At 41.0% G+C, this 16,866-nt stretch overlaps 1 protein-coding gene across 2 annotated transcripts in view; it reads left to right on the top strand.

Moving 5' to 3' along the window:
* Positions 1-714: 714 nt before the first annotated feature.
* Positions 715-16,866, top strand: part of TGFA (transforming growth factor alpha) — a 106,812-nt gene continuing 90,660 nt past the window's right edge. For both annotated transcript variants that reach the window (XM_012475697.2, XM_012475696.2), the window contains exon 1: positions 715-817. In XM_012475697.2, the coding sequence (XP_012331120.1) occupies positions 778-817 (40 nt within the window). In that variant the 5' untranslated portion in view covers positions 715-777. The remainder of the gene's footprint in view (positions 818-16,866) is intronic.

Here is a 16,866-nt window from a genome sequence, read left to right as displayed (position 1 = left end):
GAGGTAAGGCGGCAGCGTTGCCAGAATTGATGGCGATGGGGCACAGGTGGGAAACATGGTTTAACAAATTCTTCATCGATTCGGGGGAGCACTTTCCATGAGCCAAGTCGGCGAAACTCGCAGGTCCCTTTCCTGGCCGGCGAAACTCGCCCCTTTCCAGGAGCGGCCCCTCGGTGCAGGTAACGGGCGCCCGGGCGGCTCCGCTCCGCCGCCTAGAGCCTGGAAGCCGCCACTGCGGCCCGGGACGCTCCGGCAGCGCGGCTGGCGCCGACTCCGCACGCTGGGAGTCCGTGGCCGCACGGCGCTGGCAATCAGGGGTGGTGTCTCAAGTCAGGCGCTTCCTGCCTTTTCCTGGGCCCGGGTGCCCGGCTCGCGCCGCCAAGCTCCGGGATCCCAGGTCGCCCCGCCCAGCCCCGCCGCCCGCGCCCAGCTCGGTGCGCTCGGCGTCCCCGCCCCTCTCCCCAAACCCCCACCCTCTGTGCCCTCGGGGGGGGCACCCCCGTCGGGGCGGGAGGGGGTCAGCCGTGCCCCGGTCGCCGAGTGGCGAGGAGGTGACGGTAGCCGCCTCCCTATTTCCGCCCGGCGGGCAGCGCTGCAGGGCGAGTGCCAGCAGAGAGGCGCTCGGTCCTCCCTCCGCCCGCCCGCCCGCCAGCGCCGGGGGCAGGCCCTTCCTCGCCAGCGCCTTTTTCCCCCGCACCGCGGCGCCGCTCCGCCACTCGGGCACCGCAGGTAGGGCAGGAGGCTGCAGCGCCTGCTGCCCGCCCGCCCGCACGTACAATGGTCCCCTCGGCTGGACAGCTCGCCCTGTTCGCGCTGGGTACGTACGCCGCCTGCGGCGCCCCCTGCGCCCCGCGACACCCTGCTTCCCCCGGCCCCCCGAGTTCTCCTTTCCGGGGGTTTATGTGCCCGCCTGGGAGAGGGGAGAGAGGCGAATTGTCTCAATGGGTTGGCGCCTGGGAGGGAAGGGGACTCATTAAGGATGACAAAGAGGAGACTGTTCGAACGAGCGCCCAGGCTTCCCGGGGAAAGTGGCTGCCTGGGCCGTGCGTGAGAACGCTTGGGAAGGGGAGGGAAGCGGAGTGTGAACGGGCTTGAACTTTAATCCGCCGCGGCTGTCTGCTCAGACACATGCCCACACCTACCTGCTTACCTGGCCGCCTCCAAGCCCGGCTCCGCCGGCGTCGCTAGCGTGTAGACCGGGCCGCCCCGGAACCGGGGCCGGCGTCCGACCCTCTGGCCGGGTGTTGCCTGCGCCCCTGTGGCGCCCCCTTGCCCACCCCTAAGCCCCAGCGACCAGCAGAGGAGATGTTCGCGATCCGCAGAGGGGCCCTCACTCTCCTTTCAGAGCTCTTGAGTTTTGGGGTAGGTTTTGGATTTTTGTGCGGATTAATGGTTCTTTTAATTAATTTCCCTGGGAGAAGTGGTTTTAGTGTCAGCCGAGGGCAGGAGTGAAACCCTAGACCTTGCGCTGCCAGTTTCCTTTGAGTTTGTTCTTGGAAATGTAAGAGGGATGAAGAAGGGGAGAGGAAGTGAAACCCTCTCCCGGGTCGGGTCTGCGGAGCGGTGCGTTCTCCGGCGGCGAAGTTCACAGGTCTGTCTGGACGCGATGAGGGCGCAGCACCGCGCGCCTCCTGGCCAGCTCTTCTCCCTCGTGCTGCCGGGTCTCTTTGGTGTTGAGATAGCTGATTAACAGCGCAGGTGTCCCGGTTATTGCTACAATCTTCCGTGAAGTGTTCGCTCGATATGCCCGGAGTTTAACCCTGGATAGCATGTGGCTCGCTACCGGGTGGTTAGAGTTTGTGGAAAGCCATGGAACCCCTCCCCAGAAATGCCCAGAGCCGCAGCCTTACCCAGCTCCGTGTACAACTTCATGGGGTTCGCGGCCCCGCCTGCAACCCTGCCCTTAAAACGCTGATTAAAAACCGCAGCAGAAGGGGAGCCATCCTCTAAGAGTAATACAAGGCAGCTGTGGAACCGGATGCTCCCAGCTACACCCTTACCTGAAACTCACCAGCAGGTGTCATGAGTATGGGGGTATGGGAGGCTTTTTTCCCCCACTTTTTTGAAGAATTACCTTTTTTGTTTGCATGTATTGACTGCTGCTCTGATTTCAGTTTTAGAAAAAGCAAGAAAATATTACTAATACAATGGAAGCTTCCTGGATATAATTATCCGTTGTAATGTTTTTGTAAATAACAGTAGTAAGTAGTAGTAATAACAGCTGACGCTATTCAGCACCTTACTCTGTGTCAGACACAGTTTCAAGTGCTTTACATTTGTTAATTCATGCAGTTTTCACACCAACCTGAGAGAAGGTATTAATATTATCCTCATTATATAGCAGAAGAAAGTAAAGCACACAGGGTCCACAGTAAGTAGTTGGACCAGGATTGTCAAAGAATGTGAATGTGAAATGCTCCCTAACTTGTGGTCATTATAGTCACATCTCTCAGTTTTGGGACTTTGCCTTAAAGAGAGATTATGTAGAATACCCTGGAACTTGGTGTTAAATTGGGTTTCCTTTTGAATTCCTGGGATCTCAAGTTGGTTATTCGGTAAAAATTAGAGGCAGGAAATGAGGAAGATAAGCACATTTGAGTTAAGTGTTGGAAAGTTGTCCCTACACCCACACTCCCATCACAGTATACTTGCCCACGAAGACTGCATTTATTTGTCATGTAATTTTTCTCCTTTGCCTGAATGTTCTTTTCAGCTTGATCTTTGTTTCCTTCCTTAAGAAGATGATGTATAAACTTTAAAAGATTGATCACTATGTAAAAGCTGGCTCGCACAGTTCCAAAATGTGAGCAGTTGAAAACAGTGGAGAAAAAAAAATGCAGGAGTAATTTATACCAGTGAGGACTCCTTTTTATTTATACGTCTTTAAAAGAAAAATCAGAGCCTTGAGTTCTGTACATTTACTAGAACTGCTGCCTCCCACATACAGCTTTACTTTGCACGTTTCCTCCAAAGCTGCTTTCCCCTCTGATTTTTCTTAAATAGTTGAAGGCAGTTCCAGGAGAATCGACCAGTGTTCCATTGCTACCCAAGATCTAGGAAACCTTTATGGGGACAGTCTGAGAAGGAACTGGCTGTTAGGAGTCTCAGTTAATGTTTGATTACTTGGAACCTGAGCATTGATTAATGTTTCGAGTAAGCGAATGTGAAGACTGTTGCCCAAATGGCAACACTGGAAACATAACCCAGGTTCCTGTGGTAGCTGCCCTCCCATGTCAGGTTTCTATCACTGGCAGGCAGACCGCACAGGGGCTTGGCACTTCAGTTACATTTCCTCCTCTCTGTTCACAGAGCAACATGTGTAATCTTGGGCAAGTTACTTAGCTTTTCTGTGCCTTGTTTTTCTCACCTCCAAAAAGGGGATATTAATAGGGTTGTTGAATATATTTAATGTATGCAGAAGAGTGCCTGGTATGAGTAAGAGCTTAATCTTACCAGCATCACCATTGTTGTTACTTTGAGCCCCATAGAATTTCAGACATCATTGCAGGTTATGTGAGTTGTATAACTGGGAGAGTTTGTAGGTTTTCATTTATCTCATCTCCATGCTATTTACCATTCCTTAGAAAAATATCACCCAACCTAAAAACCTACCTAGGTAATTTCTGATGAATATTATTTGGCTGATGACAAATTCAAGCAAATGTGGAGGTTCTTTTAGACATCATGAATTCTTTAATTTTTTATGCAAAGCATTTGTATCTCCTCTTTAATATTCAGTGATCAGTTGTTTGTTGAGCTTAGCACTAAGTTCCAGTTTTCTCATCTGTAAAGTGGGAATAATAAAACTGTGTTCAGCTCACAGGCTGTTGTAAGACTCAAATGAGATGGTAAATATGGAAGCTATTTATAAACTAAAAACAAGGACTGCACACAAAATGCAATTGATTTTATGATACAAAAATAGTTTTATAATCCAGAGATAAACTTATTTTTATTGCAACTCCCATAAGTAAAGACTGAATGTGGACCTAAAGAAGGATGTCACAGGACCCGAAGTAGCATTAAGGATGGGCAGAGGTGAAATAGATCACCTTCCCTGTTTAAGTCAAGACTGAGGGACCAGTACGGGAACTGAAATAAGACTTTTTTTTTCTCTATTACATGGACATGATGTCTTTCAGAGTAGATAGTGGAGGTTTTCCTAGGACACATGTTTTCCGTATTGGGCAGCTGTCATTAGGGAGTGTTCGTTTAGAACGTGGCCTGTAAAGGTGTACATGGAAGTCTTAGAGGCCAAGTTTTCCATATTTGCTTTTCCAAATTTTGAGTTCCTCAGGATAAAGTGATCTTTCTGTAAATACTCAATGTCCCCTGCAAAGGGGACTTTTCTTATAGGAATAAATGATGCTTCTTGTTACTGTTACTGTGGTAACATATGAAAAATAGATGCCTTTTCCATTAGGCCTGTCTAAGGACCTTTTCAAAATGTGTCTTGAACAAGGTCCTACTCTTTGCACGGCCCTCTAAAAGGGATGGGCAATGGGAAGAGGAGCTCTGGTTAAGGGAAATGAAAATGGCTTGTACACACTGAATTAGGCATCTTGTGCTTGGTGTCACACTCAAAGTCTCTGTAGTATCTTCTACAGCTGGCCTTAAATCAGAATTACCTGGAGGGTTGTTTAAAATGGATTGCCAGGCCCCCTTCGCTGCAACTGTGATTCTGTGGGTGGGAGGTTTGCATGGCTAACAAATTCCCAGGTGTGGCTTATATTGCTGGTGGGAAGAGGGCAGAAGGGACCCTGGGAGAACCACTGCTCTTCAGTCAGTTGCTGTTAGGGAAACTTCTGGCTGAACCAATTGCATTTTACCTAAGGTACGTTCTGATGTTTGTAAATGCCACTGTGAATTTACCAGCTATGATTAAAGGAGCGTCTAAGGCCTGTCTTGCTGACCAGGACAGAGTTGGCACTCTTGCTGAGACCTTTTAATTGTAAGGGTTCTTGTTCTTTATCCATGGAAAATGTTAATGATCCCATGTTACTAAACTTAAGCTTACCAATGCTAATCATGTCACCTTTTCCTTTTTCCCCCTTGGATTGCCAAAAGCTGGCCATTGTTTTGCTGCCATTTCAAATATTTTTAATCACCTAATTAAAAAATATGAACATAGTTCTCTGCTGAAGAGCTAGTATGTTTAAGATTGCACCTAGATAGAGGAAGATTGGGAGACTTTCACGGTGGCTTTTGGTTTTGTTTAGCCTTTTCTTCCCCCTATGAAATGTCAAGTAAAAAAATCTTTCATAGACTCAAGCCAGAAATCTAGACTACCAAAACCATCTCTTAGGACCTCTTCAAGGCACATTCCCCTTAGAATAACGCTAAAAATCCAGGTAAAAACTGGGTAAAATGGTAAATTCTGTTAAAAGATTTGTTGTACTGCATATGACATCAGAAATAAATAGTTGCTACCTGGGCCTAGAAAAAGTTGGAAGTTTATTAAGATGGAATTGAATGCATTTTGCTGGTGCTGTAAGTCAGAGGAAGCAAATTTGTTCCACATGGAGTTGCTCCCCTGGTCAGGTGAATTCTATCCCCAGCACTTTTGGCTTTAATTTTTATTGCTGTTGTCCCCTTACCGTGAAAGGCTTTCCATTCTCTGTGCCTTCATGTCTGTACCCTTGAAGTATTTGCTGCTGGTTAGGGTTTCCTCAAGACGGAACCCCTTTAAGCAACAAGCAGGCTGCCATTGCTTTGCCTGTTTTCATCTTGGAATGTGTTAACTTTTCTGGCTGAGAGCCCTAGCCTTTCTATGTACTGGTTTGGATTAATGTTGGTTGGTGCTGAACCTGTCTCCTCTACCAGCTTGAGGGCTTCTTCCTCTTCATCTCTGTGTTTGGCACCTCTGAGCACAGGCCAAGCCTCAGCTGGGACCAGTAAGTGTTTGATGACCTCTTGGGGACTCAGTGCAGGATACTCTGAGGTACTCAGTTGGCAAACACTTGGTGGTGTTAATGTTAATCCTGGAAAATTCTTTATTATGACGATCAAGGGTGGTTGCATATAAAGTCTTGCATCACTAATGCTGGTAGTCTTCAGAATGGTGTTTTATTGTTTAAAAAAATAGGTTATAATTTAATGTCTTCACAATTGCAAAAACATTTTTCTCTAGAACACTTGGAAAATTAAGACAAGTGTAACAGAGTGTTTTACTGACCTATAATTCCACCACTGAAAGACAACCGATTAACATTTTGTTTTAGAATCTGATGGATCTATTCTTTATAGTATACTATTATATAGATAGTATAAGTATCTATTCTTTAAAAGCATATATGAATTCCAGTGGGTTCACACTGTTTAATGTACTTATTTTTGTAACGTAATCATTCATAACAGTTTTTGTTTGTTTGTTTGTTTGTTTTTGAGCTGGAGTCTCACTCTGTTGCCCAGGCTGGAGTGCAGTAGCACCATCTCAGCTCACTGCAACCTCTGCCTCCCGGGTTCAAGTGATTTCCAGCTAATTTTTGTGTTTTCAGTAGAAACAGGTTTTCTTCATGTTGGCTAGGCTGGTCTTGAACGCCTGACCTCAGGTAATCCACCCGCCTCAGCCTCCCAAAGTGCTGGGATTACAGGCGTGAGCCACCACACCCAGCCAACAAACATTTTTTCTGTCTTTAAACATTCATGTATAACATTACTAGTGGCTGGGAAATATTCCCTTGACTACATATATTATAACGAATTTTGAAGCACTTTGACCATATAGATTTTTCCTATTTGTCACTATTATGAATAATCCACATTGTTGTTGGGAATATTAACTGATACAACTTTTTTTAAAGTCAGAATAGCTACAAATTTTAAGTGGGCATAACTTCTGAGTCATCAATTCCAGTTTTTTATATATCCCACATAAATACATGTTGACATGTGCAAAGAAATATGTAGAAGATGGTGACTGTTGAATTGTTTGTAAGAACAAGTTGCTAGTACCACACTCCTATAATTATTTAAGGAGATTTTTAAAATACATTATTTTTCTATGTCAGTGCAATGATTTACTGTGTAGCTATTTAAAAGATTTAGCTATTAAAAGGTTTTCTGGCTAGGCAAGGTGCTCACACCTGTAATCCCAGCCCTTTGAGGAGGCTGAGGCAGGCAGATCGCTTGAGCCCAGGAGTTCAAGACCAGGCTGGGTAACATAGTGAGACTCCACCCCTGTGGCCAGATCAAAGATGGCAGAATAGGAACAGCTCTGGTCTGCAGCTCCCAGCAAGAGACTCTCCTGATCATTGCAAATAATAATAATGAAAATTAGCAGAGTGTGGTAGCACATGCCTGTAGTCCCAGCTACTCGGGAGGCTGAGTGAGAGTATCAATGGAGCACTCACCTGTGACCTCCAGGAGGTTGAGGTTGCAGTGAGTCATGATTGAGTCACTGCATTCCAGCCTGGCCCTGTCTCAAAAAAAAAAAAAAAGTTTTCACTGGGATGGAGGGAGGGAGCAAGTGTTGAAAAAGTATCTATTGGGCACCATGCTTACTCTCTGGGTAACAATAAATCATACCCCAAACCTCAGAATCATACAACATACCCATTTAACAAACCTGCACATGTACCCCTGAATCTAAAAATAAAAGCTGACCTGACATTAAAAATAAAAGTAAAATAAAATAATGAAAGCTTTTCACAATACACTAAATTTAAAAGGGCAGGTTCCAGTACTATATGTATAGTGTAGTGTCTTGCTCTGAATTGGTTAATTTTTTATAAGAAGCATATATTAAATTTATAGTGCCTAAAGTCAAGGAAGATAAGTAATACAACAGACATTCTTGTACATAAATGTTTTTCACATCTTTTAATATTTAGAATAAATTTCTAGAAATTGGCCTTTTTTCTCACTTTCTTGACTCTTTAACACTGTAAGTTAGATTTAACATTTGCCAAGTTGATTGGAGAAAAATAATCTCGGCTTAGTTTTCATATTTAGTATTTGTTAGGGTCAGTAAATTTGTTGGCCATTTGTCATTTTTCTATTTGCATCTTAATCTTTAAAACATTTTTCTTACTGATTGATTATCCTTTTCTTGGAGCTTTATAATAACGCTTTATATGAAAAGAATAGTAATCGTTTTTCAGTCATATATTTCAAGTATTTTCCCCATTTATTTTTTATCTCTTACTGTTTTGTTTATGATATTTTAACATATCTAAGGTTTTTATTTTTATGTAGCAGAAACTATACATCTTTTCCCATTAGCTTTCTATCTTTACTTATATATTTAGGAAAACCTTTTCTTATTCCAAGATACAGCCAATATTTTCTTTTTTTCTAATAGTTCTTTAGTGGTCTCATGTGTTATGAGATATTAAAATATTTTATCTATAATTTTTCTAGGGTATGTTGTGAGATGCAACTCATTTTCATTTTTTGAAACAGTGAACCAGTTAGTGGTCTCAAATGCTATTTATGGAATAATCTACTCTTCCCCCTGTGGTTTGAAATTCCATTTTCATCATATGATAAATTCTGGTTTTTTTTTTTAAACAACTAAAATAGTTTCTTTGTAAAATGATAAGATCTGGGACATACTGTAGCATAGGAACTAAGCACACAGGACTTGGAATCTCATCAACTCTGGATTCAAATCTCAGTTCTGCCCTACTAGAAGTTTAACATGAGACACACTATGCTTTCTTGTTCTTCTTTTTAAAAGTCTCCTTCCAACTTTTTAAAATGATTTTTAATTCTTGTGGGTATGTAGTAGGTATATAAATTTATAGAGTACATGAGATATTTTGATACATAGGCATCCAATGTGTAATAATCACATCAGGATAAATGGAGCATCTATGACCTCAAGCATTTATCCTCAAACAATCCAATTAGACTCTTTTAGCTATTTTAAAATGTAAAATTAAGTTATTATTGACTATAGTCCCCTGTTCTGCTCTCAAATACTAGATCTTATTCTTTCTATTTTTTGCACCTTTAACCACCTCCACTCCCCCACACCTCCCACTACCCTTCCAGCCTCTGGCAACCAGCAATTCTACTCCGTCTCCATGAGTTCAATTGTTTTAATTTTTACCTGCCATGAATAAGTGAGAACATGTGAAGTTTGTCTTTCTGTGCCTGGTTTATTTTCATATGCTAAATTCTTAAGTATTGGAATCTGTTTATGGAATTTCAGTTTGGTTCCATTATATTGCATTTTTGCCCTTATTATGAATGTGTTCACTCATTTATTCTACAAATATTTATTAAGTACCTATTCTGTGCTGGGACCACTTCTAGATGCTAGGGATTCAGCCAAGAATGAGATAGAGTTCCAGTTCTCATGGACCTCTGTTCTAGTGTGGGAGCCATTTCCTCCTGCTATCTATTCTAATTGGTTATTGCTGGTATATAAAAGCTTTTTTTTTATACTTATGTCTTAATGAGTTTTGTTAATTCTAATAGTCCTTCAGTTGATCCTCTTAGGTTTTCTAGGTAGATGATCATTCAAGCTTGTATAACTTTGCTTCCTTCCTTTTAATATTTTAATCTCTTATTAAAGGTTCTAATATCTTATTAAATATTAAATTATTAATATTTTAATCTCTTATAGTGCAGACTAGAACTTTAAGGGCATAGTTTCTTAAAAGGCAGTAGATATTCTTGTATTTTTCATGGCTTTATGGATAATGTTTGTGCATTTAACAGTTAAGTATGAAGCTGAATTTTTTGTTATATATGTACATATACACATATATTCTTTATGATGTTAAAACATGTTTTTCATCATAATTTACTAAAGGAGTTGGCATTTTTGTTTTGTTAGTTTTTTAAAGCAGGAGGTGATAATGTGTGGGTTTTGTTCCCCAAATGTTGTTACAGTAATGCCATTTCTGATTTCGAGAGTAAATGACATTGTAATTTGTAGCTGAGGCTGCTAAGCAGCGCCTTGATGCTTCATTAAACTTTAAAAAACTTAAAAACCCCCAGATACACTATTGTGTCCATTAGCTGCACAACCAATGCTTATGTGAGAGAACTTATTATTGGTTGTTTTTCGTTTCTTTTCTGTTGTGTTGTTAAGATCAGTACGTCTGGGTTAAAATATTAGACTCTTACAGTGAGACCATATCTTCAGCTTGGGTTCCTTAGGGGCTTTAATGTGAGTTTGAATGAGGTCAGCACTGAGAGGATAGATGTACCTTTACTCTTTTTCGTCATCTCTGGCCAGGTCTGAGGCATTCTCTTTGTCATTACTTTACTTCCAAGGGGCATCGGAGATTAACTGGCTAAACAGTTCAGGTAACATGGTCACATAAAAGTGGCTGAAGCTGATAAACAAGAGGTTTGCAATTACACACTTTTCTCCCTTCCTTCTGCCAGTTCTTAGCAACTAACAAGGAAAACTCATATTTATGATACTTTTTTTGGTTGACAGCGCTTAAGATCTGTAACTTCTGCCATGGCAGCAGCCCTGAAGAATTGGCGTATGAATTGTGGTGGACATAACCTGTCTATCTTATTTGTCACTGAGCACAGTTGGAAATTTGGGCTGGAACCCTTCTCACCTTGGGATGGTTTCTGGGTTTTAAGTTTTCGATGGAGAAATGCATCATCAGGCTGGTCTGCGTGCTGTACACACTCCCTGCCAGCAAATTTAAACAATGACAGATGTTTTTTGCACATAGCAGACCTTGGGTGTTATAATTAGGGTTTCAGGGGATGAATCATAGGTCCCTGAACTGGAATGAAAGCAAGCCTGGGGCCTGAGCAGTTTTTAGGAATGTGAGGTAAACTCATAGATCACACAGATGGAGAATCTTTCTGGATTTGGACTCTCTCTGAATCCCATCAAGCACTCTCCTCCCGCAACAAAAGAAACCCTCAAAACAAGCACACCCCTGTGCTGGCTACAGCACCAGCCACTTCTCATTCATAGAACACGTGCATCCTCTGCTGCCATCTCCCTGTGTGAGCTCTTCACCACATGCTCCTTTTCCACCAGCCTCGGTTAAATCCTGCACTTTGTTTTCCCAAAATGAAGCTGAAATCAGAATCTGCAAACAGGGTGTAAAAACACCCCCAGATTGACTCGCCAGAGACATCCTCTTACTAGGTTTCACTAGCAGGTGTCCTACCAGCCTTCTTTCTGGGCAAGGATACAGATATTTATATAGTCAGTTTTTTCCCTTCACAACTTTGCTAGACTCTGTTTTAAAATCTGCTTTTTGCTTACAGTATATGGGGGAAATATTTCTGTGGCAAATATATATCTATAAACTATTATTTTTTTGTGGCTACAGTGTATTCTGTTATATAACTCTGCCACTTATTAATCCATCCCTTATTGATGGAGGTATAGATTGCTTTAAACTTTTAAATATTCAAACCTGAAATGAAAATTCTTGCCGCTGAGTTAGTACCAGCATTTTATAATTATTTTCTATGGATGAATCACCAGAAATTGACCACTAGGTCAAAAGTTTCCCACTTTTTTTTGTCTCTTAATATATTTTGACAACCTGCTCTCCAGAAAAGCTGTACACATTTATAATTCTATTGTCTATGTGTGAATTATAATTTATTGCCAAATTTGCTCATTGTGAATATTATAGTTTTCTAGACTTTGCTAATTATCTTGGCAAAATGGTATCTCGTTGTTTTAATTCGTATTTCTTTGGTTTTCAGAGGATTGAATCCTGCTTCATGTTTGAGTATTTAAACTTATTTTCTTGTGAGTTACCTGTTTGTGTCCTTAGGCCATGTTTTGGGTAGGTTAGTGATTTTATTATGGATGTGTACACAGTTTTTAAAAATACACACTGAAAGTATTTTGTCATCTTGCCATTTAAATTTATGTGAGTTGTATTTGGGCTTATTAAAAGTGTGATTTTTGTTTTTAACCTTTAGGGACTGAAAAAATCTGTTCATAATTCCTTTATGATATTTACTTTTGTATAATGCTTAGTCTTGGGGTAGAAAGGATTTTCTGTGACTCTTTGATCTCTAATTTCCCCTCATACCTTTATGTAGTTACCTTCAAATCTAAATTTTAGTTCTTTGGGTATGTATTTTGGTGTAAGATGTGGGATAAACATCTAACAAATAATGACCCAGTTATTCTAACGTCATTCATTGAACAGTTTATTCTCCACACACTGACTTCAAATCCCACTTTGTCAGTTGATACATTCTTAGGAGCACTTGGTCTGTCTGTCAAGTTTCTGTTGTGTCCCGTTGATCTGAGGATCATGGCTATAATGAACCACTCATGAGATGGAATGTGTACCAGAAAATTAAGGCAGAAAATATTCAGAACCAGGAAGATAAAGTGTATTACAATGGATACCCATCACTTCTAACCCTCATGATGAGATCTTGACTTCCCTCCTACCTAGGAGGTGCTGAAGAGAAGGACTACTTACCACATTTCTCTTCCTGGAGAGAAAGGCTGGTGGTTTACCTTATTCCCTTGCTTGCTCAGAGACTGGTGGGCACTGGGTCTCAGGGCACTGAAAGGCAGGGTAAACCTGCTTATCCTCTCTCCTGTTGTTTCTGGAACTTTGTGCTCTGCAAGAATTGGGCCAGATCATGAGGCAGGCCTGCAATCCTCCACATTCTAGTGAACTCTGACACTGTATTTTCGTGTCCCCTTCTCAAATGGGAGTACTAGTGTGGAGTATGCCATGGCATAAGTGGAAACCACAGACCACACCTGGCATGGGAACAACTAGAGAATGAAAAAGGAACTTAACTGGCAAGTCATAACATTGTTTTCTATACTAAAACAAACTCAGATATGTTAATGAATAGAATGCAAGATTGAAATATCAAAGTTGTCTGGGTGCAGTGGCTAATGCCTGTAATCCCAGCACTTTGGGAGGCCGAGGTGGGCAGATCACTTGAGGTCAGGAGTTCAAGAGCAGCCTGGCCAATATGGTGAAACCCCAACTCTACTAAAAATATAAAAATTAGCTGGGCATAGTGGCAGGCGCCTGTAATCCCAGCTACCTGGAGGCTGAGACAGGAGAATTGCTTGAACCTTGGAGGCAGAGGTTGCAGGAAAAAAAAAAGAAATGTCAAAGAATTATCAAAGTTAATTTTTAGGATAAACGATAAGACTTTATGTAAACTGTGATTTTTTTGTCTTCCATTGGATTGCTTCAGGCTGTGTTCCCAAATTAGAGGGATTGGTATGAGTTCCCTCTCTTTGCCATTTTATGGGGGTTTTGATGGAAAAGTTTGAGAAGTATAGGCAGACCTCAGAGATATTGCAGGCCCAAATCCAGGCCACCACAATAAAGCAGATATAAAAATAAAGTGAGTTACATTAACTTTTTGGTTTTCCAGTGCATGTAAAAGTTATGTTACACTATACTGTGTTCTATTAAGTGTGCAATAGCATTATGTCTCAACAAATGACATACCTTAATTAAAAATACGTTATTGTTAAAAATGCTAACAATTATCTAAGCCTTCAGCAAAGCATAATCTTTATTGGTGGAGGATCTCACTTTGATGTTGTTGGCTGCTGACTGATCAGGGTGGTGGTTGCTGAAGGTTAGGGCAGCTGGGGCAATTTCTTAAAATAAAACAACAATGAAATTAGCCACGTTAATTGACTCTTCCTTTCATGAAAGATTTTTCTGTGACATGTGATTCTCTTTGGTGGCATTCTGCTCATAGTAGAACTTTCAAATTGAAGTCAGTCCTCTCAGACCCTGCCACTGCCTTACCAACTAAGTGTATGGAATATCCTAGGTCCTGTGTTGTCATTTTCACAATGTTCACAGCATCTTCTCCAGGAGTAGATTCCTGAGGTTCACTGCATTTTCACCAGGAGTAGACTCCATCTCAGGAAACTACTTTCTTTGTTCATCCATAAGAAATAACTCTACATCCATTCAAATTTTATTGAGATTGCAGTAATTCAGTCACATCTTCAGGCTTTACTTCCAATTCCAGTTGTCTTGCTACTCCTGCCACACCTGTAGTGACTTCCTCCACTGAAGTCTCAAACCCCTCAAAATCAGTCTTCAAGGCTGGAATCAACTTCTTCCAAACTCCTATTAATGTTGACATTTCTACCTACTCCCATGAATTACAAATGTTCTAATGACATCTAGAATGGTGAATCATTTCCAGAAGATTTTTAGTTTGCTTTATCCAGACCCATCAGAGGAATCACGAATCTGTAGCAGCTATAGCATTACAAAATGTAGGTCTTAAGACTTGAATTTTGAAATTGCTGTTGAATCTATGGGCTTGCATAGTGAATGTTGTGTTAGCAGTCATGAAAACAACTTTAATCTCCTTGTACAGATCCATCAGAGCTCTTGGGTGACCCAGGTGCATTGTCAATGAGCAGTAACATTTTGAAAGAAATAATTTTTTTCCTGAGCAGTGGGCTTAAAATATTCTATAAACCATACTGTAAAGAGATATGCTGTAACCAGACTTTGTTTCATTTGTAGAGCATAGGCAGAGTAGATTTAGCATAAGGACTTTGGAATTTTGGAATGGCAAATGAATATTAGCTTCGACCAAAAGTCATCAGCTGCATCAGCCCCTAACAAGAGAATCAGCCTGTCCTTTGAAGATTTTAAGCCAGGCATTGACTTCTCCCTAGCTACAAAAGTCCTAGATAGCATCATCTTCTAATTGAAGGCTGTTTCATCGGCATTGAAAATTTGTTGTTCAGGGTAACCACCTTCATCAGTGGTCTTAGCTAGACCTTCTGGATAACTTGCTACAGCTCCTGTGTCAGCACCTGCTGCTTCACTGTGCACTTTCATGTTATGGAGAGGGCATCTTTCCTTAAACCTCTTGAACCAACCTCTGTTAGCTTCCAACTTTCTTCTGCTTCTTCACCTCTCTCAGAATCAAAGAACTAGGGACTTTCTCTAGATTTGGCTTTGGTTTAAGGGCAAGTTTTGGCTGGTTTGATCTTTCCAGACCACTAAAACTTTCTCCATGTCAACCATAAGGCTATTTTGCTCTCTTATCATTTGTGTGTTCACTAAAGTAGCACTTTTAATTTTCTCCAAGAACTTTCCCTTTGCATTCACAGCATGGCTAATTGTTTGAAGCAAGAGGCCTAGATTTTGGCCTCTTCTCTGCTTACAACATGCAGACTTCACTAAGTGCAATCATTTCTAGCTTTTGATTTAAAGTGAGAGACATGGAACTCTTCCTTTCACTTCAAAACTGAGAGGCCACTGTAGGGTTATTGATTGGCCTAGTGTTAATATTATTGTGTCTCAGGGAATAGGGAGGCCCGAGGAGAAGGAGAGAAATGGAGAAGTGACTGATAAATGTTTTGTGTTTTGACTACTCCATTGATCAGCTAAGTTTGCCATCTTCTATGGGTGTGGTTCATGGCACCTCAAAATAATTACAATAGTACCTCCAAGATCGCTGAGCACAGGCCATCATAACAGATATTATAATAATAATGAATTGTGAAAATTACCAAAATGTGACACAGAGACACAAAATGAGTGCTTGCTGTTGGAAAAGTGGTGCCAATAGATGCCACAAACTTCCAATTTGTAAAAAAGGAAAATGGATCATCTGTAAAATGAAATATACCTGTGCTATCCCATGTGGATGACTAATTTTCAGATAGCACAGAGCAAAACAGTAGCTAAAATGAATAACTTCATCATTCTTCTGTTTACTTTGTACTTCGTTTGCTCTTCTCTTTCTAGTTTCCTAAAGTAGAAGCTTAGAGTATTGATTTTAGATGCCTCTTCTTTGTAATATATTCAGTAAGTGCTATAAATTTTCCTCTAGGCACTACTTTTGCTGCATCCCACACATTTTGATAAGTTGTATTTTTATTTTCATTTAGTTCAAAATATTTTTAACTGCTCTTGAGTATCCTTTCTGACCCATGTATTCTTTAGAAGTGTGTTGTTTCCTCTCCAGTACTGGGGAATTTTTCAGCTGTCTTTCTGTTATTGATTTCTAGTTTAATTACACTGTAGTCTGAGAGCATGCATTGCATGATTTCTATTCCTTTAAATGTGGTAAGGTATATTTTATGACTCAGAATGTAGTTTCTCTTGGTGAATGTTCCACAGGAGCTTGGGAAGAATGTGTATTCTGCTGTTGCCAGAGCTTAACTGTGTCCTTACTGATTTCTGTCTGCTGGATCTAACCATTTCTGCTAGAGGGATATTGAAGTCGCTACCTATAATAGTGGATTCTTCTCTTTCTCCTGGGTGTTCTATTAGTTTCTGTCTCATGGATTTTGACACTGTTAGGCCCACATATACATTAAGGATTGTTAAGTAACTTTGTCATTCTTTAATGATTCAGAAGCTATTTCTGGGTCTCTCAGTAAAGGTCTTCTCTAATAAACTCTTTGTGCTCATGTGGTACCTGCAGTTGACTTAGGCTCCCTCATTACTTGTGAATGAGAAGTTCCAGTGAGTTGTTTTCTTCCTGACTTAAACAGAACTCTGCTCGATTTTAACTTCAATTGTGGAGAGAGAGAGGGGAAAAAAAGCATTACTCCAATTTCCTGGACAAACGTTCTACTAGGGTCAAGATAATGGGACTTTCTTTTATTGAGGTCATAATTTCAAATAAATTCTTTTTTGAATCCTTTATGGGTTGTAGATGATTTTGGCTGACAGTCTGGCTTTGCACCAGTGAACCACTTGAAAGTTAGGGATTTATACTTAGGAAAACAACATCAACTCACTATGTAACATGAGCTTACTTTCTTGTGAAGTTTCTCTTTCCCATACTGTGCAACAGAGGGGAAAATAAACAAAACAGTCCTTTCAACTAAATTGGATTTTTTGGATTTCAGATAAAAAGCAGGGCATTTTTTTTTCATAGAGCAGAAGCATGAGAATATCTCTGCTATCATCCCATGTAGGATATATCTAAGTG

The sequence above is a fragment of the Aotus nancymaae genome, unplaced genomic scaffold (genome assembly GCF_030222135.1).
Source record: "Aotus nancymaae isolate 86718 unplaced genomic scaffold, 86718_ANA_hifiasm-v0.15.2.pri h1tg000057l, whole genome shotgun sequence".
Lineage (NCBI taxonomy): Eukaryota > Metazoa > Chordata > Mammalia > Primates > Aotidae > Aotus > Aotus nancymaae.
The sequence above is the reverse complement of the archived record's forward strand: the minus strand, read 5'-3'. Positions and strand labels throughout refer to the sequence as shown.